Source organism: Chroicocephalus ridibundus, chromosome 2 (genome assembly GCF_963924245.1).
Source record: "Chroicocephalus ridibundus chromosome 2, bChrRid1.1, whole genome shotgun sequence".
NCBI classification, from domain to species: Eukaryota; Metazoa; Chordata; class Aves; order Charadriiformes; family Laridae; genus Chroicocephalus; species Chroicocephalus ridibundus.
The window spans coordinates 115,181,807-115,193,972 of NC_086285.1; the positions used below are offsets into that span (position 1 = coordinate 115,181,807).

At 41.6% G+C, this 12,166-nt stretch overlaps 1 protein-coding gene across 24 annotated transcripts in view; it reads left to right on the plus strand.

The window, feature by feature from the left end:
• The window catches only part of EPB41L3 (erythrocyte membrane protein band 4.1 like 3), a 150,527-nt gene that overhangs the window by 76,416 nt on the left and 61,945 nt on the right, over positions 1-12,166 (plus strand). For 23 of the 24 annotated variants that reach the window (XM_063326589.1, XM_063326594.1, XM_063326588.1 and 20 more), the window contains exons 2-3: positions 4,177-4,394; positions 10,009-10,206. In XM_063326589.1, the coding sequence (XP_063182659.1) occupies positions 4,188-4,394; positions 10,009-10,206 (405 nt within the window). In that variant the 5' untranslated portion in view covers positions 4,177-4,187. The remainder of the gene's footprint in view (positions 1-4,176; positions 4,395-10,008; positions 10,207-12,166) is intronic. The other variant, XM_063326595.1, reaches the window with a different exon arrangement.

Genomic DNA, 12,166 nt, shown 5'->3' on the forward strand with positions numbered 1-12,166 from the left:
GTCTTGGAAGGTTTTAGGACGTAGGCTTTGTGCAAGCGGTTTGCAGGGTTTGCAATCCGTATGTAATGTCCTTACTTTGTATAGTGTAAGGGCGTGAAAAGATTTCTCTTCTGTGATTTGACCTCATAAAAACTTAATTTAAAATATGCCATGTAGTTTTTTGAAGGTGAGCTTTAATCCTGGGCACTATATTAATGTTTATCGTCCCTTAATTATTCTTTTGCAGTACTCTCAGTTATATTTTAAAACTTTACACTGGTGAAAGTACAGACATTTTTAATTTAATTTTTAACTCTTCAACACAGATTAAAATAAGCTAGTTCTTGGCATATTTTTTTTTCCTTTAATCAAAACACTTGATTTTTCATTCTGAATGAATTCTGTAGCCAAATAGACCTTAGCCTTAGACTATCCAGTATTAGCAGCATCTGTGTTAGGTTTGGACTCAGCTAATCTTTTTGGAGTCTTTGAATATCGGGTTGTAAGCCAAAATTTAGCTATCCAAGAGCACATCTGGCTCGCATAGTATTACCTCATTTGTATAAGGTAGTGCTCTTGGTTTCTTTTCATTAGTTTGTTTTCTGTTTGCTGGAAAGGGGAATTTGATACAGGGGTTTTGCTGGCAACAGAAAGTTCAAGGAACTTCAGTGATTTCTTTCTTCCTGTACTGAAATTCACATTAGAAGTCATGGTTTTGGTACATAGCGAGGTATAGTAAATAAACTAATAAAATAATAAGAAGAAATTCTTAGCAATTATGTGTGTTTGACAAATGTGTAGACAGTAGTGGCTGTTCTGTCAGGTTTGCTGCATACAAACAAAGGTAGAGTAATATTTATGTTGTTAAATTCTTTAAGATTACTGTTATTTCTTCCAATAAGTGAGTACCTCTTCCTAGAAGGATTGTTGTGCCATTTATAAAAAATGAAATGCTTTTAAATTTCTTTTGGATAAGCAGCTGTTTGCTGAGGAAGGTAAAACAAACCTATTGGTTTGCACTGAGAGGAATGTTGTTTCCTGCCTTGTAATTTAGGTATTTTCAACTTGCACTAGATGGAATGAGATAAATCTTAACAATACAGTCACCGGAGGAGTTTGGAAGAAATTGGACTCAAAGTGTGTTTGCTTTGCTTCTATTTATGTCTCTAAGATAACAGCGTGAAATCAATAGTATTTTGTTCTCAGTATTTGTTATTAAACATATTAGTATGCGTAGGGAAATAAAGAAGACATTTGGAAATGGGTAACCTTGGGTTAATTAAATCCATCTGCTGTCTGACTAATGACAGGAATATTGTATCCAGGGAATCACTTATGCTAAAAGATTTGATAACGCACAAGAAGTTTTCTAACAAAGCACTCTTAGAGCAAGCGAGGACTCATGTGTAACTGGAGAGAAAACCAATCCCAGAGAGTAACTCACAGGATTGTGGGGCTCTGCTTCGTGCGGGAATGCCCCAGAAGAACTTGTGAACTGCATTTGTTGTTCCTTGAGGTGCAAAGTAAAACTTGTTTTCGTCTCATGCGACATGAAGTTGTGTTTTATGGGGCTAATTTAAATGTCTGTGTTTCCATGCTCACCAACAGCCAGGTTACAAACGTTCATTAAGAAAGAAGCTATATAGGGTGCAAAAATGAGCTTCCAGAGATGCAGTGGTGGCAGCCGAAGGAAGATAGGCTTTTGAGATTCAACTAACAATCTGGTCCTACGTAGATTAATGCCACAAGATACTTGGGGTGACTGTTTCCAAACAGCAAGTACGATAGTTGTGTTCTAGTTACACTGCTCTAACGCATATCGATAGGAAAAAAAATTTTAAAAATCCCGAAGACTTTGTACAACTTCCATACGTAACACTTTGTATTGATCATCTATACTGTTTGGAGTTGTTTTATTAATTATTTTATAGCTCTAAGTTAGGTTTTTGTTACTTAGTAATTCTCAGTTTCTGGAAAAGAAAATGAAGCACATATTTTTTAAAATTGAATTAATTATTTGATTAATTTGCATTTCATATCTTCACACACTTGTACAAAACATGGTTTCAGATTGGGTGGAAAAACTTACAAAGCTTGTAGAGACCTGAGTGCTTTCAAAGCAAGGCAACCATAATAGCATCCGATGAAGAATAGTTTATTCCATGTTGATCTGACAGATGGGCAAAACAAAACTCTGAGAGATTACCATTGTTCTGCAATTTAATTTTTAAAGCATACAAAAAAGAGTGGCTTAATAGAATCGAAAATGGAGGATGGGTTTGTTTGATCTACATCGGAGAAACTTGTTTAGGCTTCCTTCGTAGCCAGTCAGACGAAGTCGTGCTAGTATGTGATTTATCTCAGCTTAAAGCAGGCATCTAAAATAGGTCAGATGAATTGCTCTGAAACGTCTGGTTTTCTCCTCTGCGTTTAAAGTGACCATCCCAGCTGTGGACATCTGAAGCTTGATGAGATGAACGCCTTCCTGACGGTCACATTTTAAAAGACATGAGTTAATTATTGCTTTTTGCAGATGCCAAAGACAACTGTTTACGCGATGCATTTTAAAGAGTAATTTTGATATAACTGTGCCAGTCTGAGTGTAGAAATTTATGATGTATTCCTAAACAAGTGTGTCACACTTCACTACTTTGAAAATGTGGCTTGAAGCATAAATCAGCATAAAGGTGCTTTCTAGTTCTGCTTCTGTGTTGTGCTGTTTTGGCGTGCAGGAGGTAGGAACGCGCCCCCCGTCCCCACACATGGTGCCAAAACTGAGTGCTGAGTGCTGGGCACTTTGCTGTGTTCACTCCAGGGCTCAGCCTTGAAAATCCACAATATATAAATGAGCTTGAAAATAGTAATTGGCCTCATTTAAAACGTTTTCTGTCAAGCAATGTCACTTATTAAACATTTAACTAAAAAAAAAAAAATCCTGTCATTTTTTTTGGTGCTGTTTAATAACCCTGTTTCTACTAGTAAACATTGTAGTGTACGCTAGGAGTTGACAGTGACTTCCTAGCAGATAAATTAGCAGATGTATATTCTGTGGAACTACTTACGATTACATAGTAGCTATGGTTACCAGGATAAAGAAATCGTGGCCTGATGATGAGCAGAGATAGATTGCAGCAGAATGTTTTGTTTTCGAGTTGCTTAAAAGCAAAATACTCAAGGATAAGTCCATGAGGACTAAGAGTGTACAAGCAACAAACAGTAAGAGCAGACTCTATTTACTGAACTGGCACAGTCTGCTTTTTCAAATAGTTGTTTTGATACAAAATCACAGTATTTTTTAAAGTTGGGGTTTGCTTCTATATAGTATGAGAATTGGGTGCCAACCACATATTTGCGATGAAACTATTTAATTGAAACAGTTAAGATTTTGATTGAGTATTGCTGATGTTTTCATTTTGATTTAGTATTGGACTAAGTTAAATTCAAAAAGCCTTTTCACATCCAAGGAAAGTCATATTCACTTTATTTTAAATCTAACACTTAGAATGACTTAATAGACATATTTATCTCTTCTTTCGGATGCTCCAGCATTTAGAAAGAAAAGACAGAAATGTGGGTGCATTCAAGCGGGAAGGACAGAACTGTGCTTAAGAACAGTTGTACGTTTGCAGTGGTGTTGGTGGGCCCACTCCAGATGTTTCTAGTGTATATGTTGCCTGGAAACATTAAAAGCGCTTGGGTCCATTTCCAAAAGGGAGTGCAGGTGTTGAGGAGTTGAAGCCCTGTTGAATTCAATGTAAAGAACAAAAGATATAATGTTTCCAAAAGTTTCCACAAGGTTTAGAAACCCAAACTGCGGTGAATTGTGTTGAATTTAGGGCCCTCAATCACACGAGCTTTTCTCGATGTGTTACTCTCGTTTTATGAATTATGGACTATGTAGAACTGTATGTCTGTACGTAACTTCAGCATAATTCCTATGGTGTCTTTATATTATAATGTAGAATAAGATTTTGTAGCAACGCAGTCTTCTTCAGAGTATGGATGGATTTACACCTGGTCTTTTGTACCAGGGAAGCTTTCCAAGGGATCCTCCTTGGGCCAGTAACAGCCACTTGAGTTTTAAAGGCCAGACATACTAAGACTAAAGCTTTGTGCCTGATGTTTCCCCATTTTGTAAGCCTAGCTGACAAATTCATGGCTACAAGACCATACTCAGTAGGTCACCTTGTTTTACAGAATAACCAACCATGACTACAGAATCGGGATCGGACTCTGAGTCCAAGGATAAAGAGCAGGATCAGCAGGAGAGCCCCGCGCAGCAAGGGGCGGCCGAGACCCAGCCGCAGGACCAGCAGCCGCCGGACCAGCAGCAGCAGCCGAGCGACGAGCATCAGAACGCGCTTGAGCAGTTCTCGGCCGTGGCAGCCCACAGCACGCCGGTGAAAAAGGAGCAGGTAAGGGAGCCCATGCCCACTGTATCCAGCTAGCTACATGCCCACGTATTGCCTCTGGGAAATAACGAGCCTGGTGTGTTAGGAGTGGACATAGATTTTCAGATACGCGTGGGAGGCTGTTTGGTGTGATGTGGTAGATCTTTACTGGTTGGTCTTTCGCATTTAAAAAAAAATAATATAAATAGTTCTCACATGTAACATTTTGAAATTCATGCCCTGCTCTGTTCTTTCATAGAATCATGGAATGGTTTGGGTTGGAAGGGACCTTAAAGATCACCTAGTTCCAACCCCCTGCCATGGGCAGGGACACCTCCCACTAGACCAGGCTGCTCAAAGCCCCATCCAGCCTGGCCTTGAACACTTCCAGGGATGGGGCATCCACAACTTCCCTGGGCAACCTGTTCCAGTGTCTCACCACCCTCACAGTAAAGAATTTCTTCCTAATATCCAATCTAAATCTACCCTCAATTGCTTTGTTCAGCCACTGGCCCGATCTGATGCAAAGCATAGCACAAGTATTTTACAGAAAAGCCTTTCTTAAAACCATATACTGTTAGTTAAGCTACTTCCAGTGCTTAAATATAAGGGCAGTCTTATTAACTAAGCAAGAAACATCTTTGATTCCGTGTGTTAGATAGCAAACAGTGCCAATTTTTAAGACGCTGAAAATGTTTTCAGAGTTCATTTCTTCTTTGACACCTGCCGAAAACTGATTTCATGCTTGCTTGTCTGATGTGTGAGCCATGAAAAATCTGTGGTCCCTTAAGCTTCTCATGGTTCTGAAATGACTGCATTAGAATTACTTTAACTTTTCATGTAATAGGTTTCAGAAGAGCTATATCACATGCTTTTCCTTTTGGTTCATTGTTGCACTTATTAAATTTGCGGAAGCTGGCTTTCTTTTTCCCGTTAATAATTTCCAGTCAATAGGATTAACAGGCATTGTTCTTCATGGGTAAGTGACACACAATTAATGAGGTACCTGCAAATTGCATCCCTTAGCTCTGTAAGGCTGTGACCCCCATCTGATCACATTCGCCTTTGAAGAGTGGAATAAGTCGGTCTAACTCCTCCTCTCCTCCATCCGTTAAAAAAATCAGGTTGCTTGAATTGGGGTCCTGTTATTTTACCTAGTTGGGAGACTTTGCTGGTGAAGCAAGCAGATGTCAGGTGTTACTTAAAATCAGTGTGAGTGCTCCCGTAGAAGCTGTTTGGGGCTAGCTGTGGTCTTGGGTTTTAAGCTTTTGCCCACAGAGATACAGCCCAAACTTGCTGTTGGTGGGGAAAAAATGGGCGTGTAAGCAACTTCAGATAAAAACAAAATATCTTTGTGTCTTCCTGGTTTACGGATCCATTACCTAAATGGTTGGGACGACAAATGTTTCTGGGACCAAATTAAAAGAGGTGTCATGTCTGAATTCTAATATCTCAAGAGATAGCATAGCAGGGCAGGATTTCTGATGTTTGTTGCTGTTGAAGATCAACCATTGGAAGAACTGCTTTTTTTTTTTTTTTTGATTGCTAACCATTTTTACCATTGATAAACCCTGATCAGGCTCATTCCGTGCCCACCAAAGACCTCTCTGCTCTTGCTCCCACATCCACCAGGTATGCGTTAGGACAATTTTGGTCTCTGAAATAGATCAGAAATTGCATGTAGTTAGTTTGGGGAAAAGAGGCAGGGCTGTTTCTCCAAAAGAGAAAGGTGCTGCACAAACTGGTCATTAATTTAAAGTACAATCCTAGGCATAAATATTATTAATTTAATTCTTCTTCTGTTAATTTAAATCTTCGGTAATCTTTCCACCCCACGTTTCTTTTCATCTTAAACCAAACAAAACAAACCCCAAAATAACCACAACAGAAAAAAAAAATCCCTTAGGCACCAAACCTGTGCATCTGTGTTTACGGAGCTGTGAGTTTGGAGACCTGAGATTCTCTCGTGTGTTGTGTGATCCCTTCTTTTCCCAAAGAAGATCACCTGTGAGCCGGTGTCTATAGATGCCTTGATAGAAGAACTGGGTTAGTGAAGGGATATGCGAGACCTTTCCGTTGAGATTACTAGATTGAATCCAAAAGTCCCTATTGCAAGATGGCTGCCAGATCCAGCTGCAGTGATCTGCCCAGTATATTTTGTAGTGGCTTGAGTGTCTGTATCACAGGAAAGAACCACTTAATGCAGCACTAAGACAGAGCTGTGGGCAATGGTGTCATTAAGAAAGCCAAACACTGGAGGAGTAATGGGGATCATTCTCTCTCTTGCTGTCTGTAATCACAGTGAGAAAGTTGATGGGTTTTGCTGTTGCTCGTATGAGAGAACCTTGGGAAGAAAGATTTAAGTTACCGATCCATGACAGTGACTTTTTGTTGCCATTCTATACACATAAAAAAGAACATTTTAATGAAGATGAAAAGGCTTCTTCGTGTTGAGATCAGCAGTTACCACAGTCCTTTCTATCAGGTATAATAATGCAATCTTCCTATCTTCCTGCCCTCCTAGCTCGTTGAAAATGAGCACGAAGGCATCGCATGGGTTGGGCGCTGACATTTCTGAGCAACTATTGTAAGTAGATGAGATTCATGAGTTGTGCAAGCTTGGTAATATCACTTCATACCCCAGTGAGCAGCTGTGAAGCGTCAAAGATTGTTACTGCTGAATCCTGTGACTTCAGAGGCTTCCTTTGAGAGGGGGTCCAGCTTCGGAAGGGGTTGAACATACTGTCTCTTAGTAAGGTATAGTAATACAGAGATCGAGATGAGACAGCTTATGTTCAAAAACTACAAACGCTGAAGCACCTTGTGCTCCATTAGAGTTGAGTCCATGACACTGAAAATACTGCAGAAATACAGCACAGAGGTGTCTTGGGGAAGAATTTGGGAGAAAATGGAAGTATGCTTGCAGAGTTCAAAATAATTCACTGAGTACATGGGTTTTTCACTGGACGCTTTTTTTTTTTTTCCCCAAGATACCATGATGTCAGGTTCCTTTAGGAAGAAAAGGCTTAATACAGTCTGAAAGCACCTCAGTGCCTGAACATGTCAGCATAGTTTGGAGGATCTTCTTTAATAGTTCTTGGCATGTTTTGTTCTCCAGACAAATGAGAGAAAATTCTTTGTATGACTTTAACCTAGACACATTCCCCTGATCTTAATGTAGACAGGAACCTTAACAAACAAAATAACCTCAGTACTTTATTTAAAAAAGATGTTTACAAATAAGCAAATGTCTGCTGTAGTCTTGAGATACCAAGTGTCTTCATGAAGGAAAACAGTCACCAGTCCATTAGGATTCACAGAAATTGTTTGCAGGCTGAAGATGGTTCTCAAATGTACGTGGCTGCTGGGTGCCCTTGTTGTTGTGGGGTTTTCTCTCAAGCAGCTTTCTGATTTTCTTGAAAAAGATTAATTCCATGCATTTGGGGTTTTTTGTTGGTTGTTTTTTGTGGGGGTGGAGTGTTAACTCTCACATGAGAGAACTAATGAGCCACTGGGTATGACTATATTTTTTCCAGCCCTGGAATGACTTTTGCACCAACACATGTGCACCTCCCATGGCAGATTTCTTTAACAAAACATATGGAAATCATCAAAGAGCCCCTCTGCCCATCAGCAGCAGTGCAGCTCTTCACAGACGCTCTAACAGGAGACATCTTCAGGCTTGTTTTCCTCTTGGTACAGTAGGTTGGACCACTTGCCAGCTGGCCGGGGTTGCGGTAGAGGGATAGCTGGCCTCAAGCCTTGCTCTGAGCCTGGGAGGACTCTCCCCCTTCCTCACAGCTGCTGTGAGCGTTAAATGCTCAGCGAACAGCTAATCCGCTGCCATACATTGTGCCCTTCATCTCCCGCCAGCCTTCGAGGTATGAGAGGACCTTGACGTCCAGACGCAGAGCTGGTGTCCAAGTGCTGGAAGGAGAAAGTCCTCCAGTGCTGGAGCTAGATGGGGGAAGAGCCGGTTGGCACAGGGCTGCCCCTGGGGAAGAACATCCATGGCTCAGGGAATGAGGTGGATTTTGAAAGCAGCTTTTGTGTTGCTTTTTTATCTCTCTGGTCCCACTTCCTTCTAGTCTCCCCACCCAGGGAAGCCCGGGAGACCTTCGACATGTCCTCTCTCGCAGGGAAAGGAGGAGTGTGGGTCTTACCTCACCTCTTTGCAGTTTGCTGGGGCTTTGATGGGAGCTGGCACTGTTGGTAGAAGAGCCAATTCCAAATTCCTCTTTCCCCCATTCACCTGAAGGTGGAGCGGAAGTTTATGGCTTGTTTGTATGAAATCCCTCAGGGAAAGTTCCCTGTGATTTAGTGCTACGCTGTTGTTGCTGCTTATACGATGCAAGGTTGTCCTGGTCTCAAAGCAGATTAAAGCTTTTGGACGGATTTGCTCCATTCTCATGGAGGTTTATTATATACAGTGAATGGAAGCAGACTTGGAGGATTAATTTACAATATATTTCCAGCAATGCTTGTTGCGTATTACACTGAAATCATTCGGAGCCAAAACAGTTGTTTTTTTTTTTTTTTTTCCTTGTAGTGAGATAACGGAAAGATTTATTATTTTTTTTAATTATTTTTTTTTTTAAATTTCATTTAAGCTTCAGCTTAGGTATTACTGCACTCCTGTTGAGGTTTTGTTTGGAGACTATCAGGGGCATAACTGATGAGAAAGGTAATGACTGCGGCATAGTGCTGTTGCTAGGAAGGGTGAAATGCTGTAGAGTCGTTCTGGCTTTCATCTAGTGCCTTGGAGAGGACCACGGGCTGTGCTGCATCGCGGCAACTCTTCAGATGGTCTGACCCTCAGATAAACCCCAGCCAAAGTAACCACTGTTGTTTCTTCTCTCCCCTTTTCCCTGCAGTATATTTGTCTTTCAAGTAGCACGTACTTCTTGCCAGCTTGAGGGACTTATCGGGCATCTGTGGAGAGCAAAATTCAGCCTCTCATCCTGCAGTTATCATCCATTAGCCGGCCGGCTGCACATAAAAGTCGTTTAACCCCTCACTTCCATCCTGTTTGTTTAACCCTTTGCTCAGGCGCCTGGGGAGGCTTTCGCTCTCCCAGGCACGTCAGCATCCCCCTGTGAATTCACACTGTCATGGGGGGGGAACCATCCCCTCATTCAGGGGACTGTTTTGGCACTGAGAGTGAAATTAGTGCAAACCGGATGGTCTTTTCCTATTCTGTATGACACCGTGGAAGCATCATAGTATTTAATGGGTACAGGACTTAAAAGTAATATCAAGAAACCCTGGGAATATATGTTCACCACAGTGTTTACCAATTATTCAGCATTCCTATCAGACCAAAAGAACAGGTCCAAGAAGTCCAAGTGGGATTTTGTACCTATGGAAAAAGTAGAAGCCTAAAGTATTTTCATGCATGCCACTCCTTCGTGGGGCATTTTGGATGTACATTTTGAGGTGAGAAAGGAGGACTGGGAGGAATATGGGGAATATGGGAAATCTTTTCAATAGAGAAAGAAGACTCTGTCCTGCATCAGGGGCTTTCTCATCCAAGCCCCACACTAGGCTCACTTAAATGCTTGGGTACAGGGTGCATAGTGCACTGCATTGCGTGATTGATTTATCTCACTTCAAAACGTATCCTTCTTTCTCTTTATAGGCCACAGACAAAGAACAGGAGTTTGCTGCTGCGAGTGCAAAACAGCTGGAATACCAGCAGCTAGAGGACGACAAGCTCTCTCAAAAATCATCATCTAGCAAACTTTCCAAGTCTCCTCTAAAGATCGTGAAGAAACCGAAAAATATGCAGTGCAAAGTGACACTCCTGGATGGATCGGAATATGCATGTGAAGTAGAGGTAAATTACCTTTTGTCTTCTTTTTTGTGTCCTGTCTAGAGGAAAATATTTGAAACGAGATTCCTAATTTAAGCAAAAGAATGAATGGCCTGATATTTTGCCGGTGCCAAGCACAGATATGCTTCCGTTGTTTTCTCTGGTGGTTGAAGACGTTGCACAGATTTGAGCTGGAGGAGAGATCGTGAGCAGGCCCTGGAACAGCCAGAGACTTTGGATTAATTTCATATTGGCGCATGCCACAACAGAATGCAGAAAATGAATTATGGGCAGCAAAGCCCATAAACAAAGAAGGATTTGGTTCCATAGGGCTTCTCTTTTCCTTGGTACTCTGCTGAGTCCAGACTCATGTTGAATCACTGTCCAAACAGTAATTCTGACCATCGTGAGATTAGCGGGGGCATGAGAGACACCCAGGGGAGGCATGGGTGCAAATAGCGATGAGAGTGGTGAGTTTTATGTGCTTCTCCATCATGTCTGTGAATCATAACTGTGTCTGAATGTTACTGGCAGAAAGTTGCTGGTGGTTTTCTGTAAGGAAACTTGCCTTCCCGGCTGGGATTTTGCCAGAAGCCTACTTTTGGGAGGGATGTTTTTTGCTGCACTGTCACTTAGGAACCAGGCTGTGCCTGTGAGCAAACCTGTGCTGAGAGGATGCCTTGCCTTCAACTCCAGAAGGCCATGGAGAAGCAGAGCGTGAGCGAATTCAGCATCTCATAGTGGACATGAGCAAATTCAGCAGCTCAGAGTGGACCCATTTCTCCATTCACCCTCACCTGTCACTGAAGTGGTCTTTGGGCAGTGGACCAGCCCACCCTGAGCCTGCTGTAGGTCAGGAGGCCACAAGGAGCGTCTGGGAGGGGGAAGGATGTGTGTTTGAGGGCTCAGCAAAGCCAATCCTCCTCCAGGCAACCACAGGGTATGGCAGAGAAGAAAAGCCAGCTGGGGAGGATGGAAGAGCTTAAAGGTAGAGACAGGATAGTCTACAGGCTTGAAAGGGGAACCCGCAGGAACACGAAGAAGAAGAGAGGGTGGAGGAAAGGAGTATCTGACTGAGAGCCAAATCCTGATAGCTTTACAATCAGATTGCGCAGCCCTTGCATCCTCCAGCTGCTCTTCTTTTAAGCGCTTTGGAGGGTGGCAGGTGAGGAGGAACTTTTTATTTAACCGCATCTTTACGGTTTGTGCCAAATTTTTCTGTACTAACACAGGAGCTGTGATTTTATTGCTCTTACAGCACCTTAACAGTCGTGCTGTCGAGTATCATTTAGTTTCACTGGCCAAGTCCCATGTTGTTTCCTTCAGACTAGCAATAGCTGTCTGGCCACATACGTTGTGACTATTAAATTGCCATTTCTTGACCCGCGGTCCCAGTTTTGTCTGTCAAGAGTAGCGTGCGAACCATTAAGCTGTAAGAACGACTGTACTGGCTTTGATGGAAAGAGTCAAACTTGTTTCAGCTTTTGCCATTTGATTGTAAAATGTGACTCACTTTTTGGAATACAGTCCAATCAAGAAAATTTTACCAAGTAGGATTTCTATGGAAATCTTGTCTAACAGGCTGAGCTTTATGAGAATATGAGATGGAACAGAAAGGGGGATTTGTTGTGTTAGACTTCCACTTATGCAAAAAAAATGCTGTGAATAATACTTTCTTTTAGGAAGTTTTACTTTTACACTCAACTTGGACTCAATGTTTGAGTTGAAGTGTCAAAATGCTAGCGTATAGAAGCCATCACGTTTTATTCCTTGTCAGATTTCTCTGCTTTGCAAGTTCTGGATAGCTCTTGAATAATGTCCAATATAAATTTTGTATGTGTTTTTTGTACTTACACTGCTGAAATATTTTGAAGTTGTATTGGCTGTCATCAATAATCACTTTATCTATTTCTAAGATGGTTAGACTTCCTAGGCAGAATGTAATATCAATGAGAATAGAGCTTCTAAAAGCTTGAATCCTCAA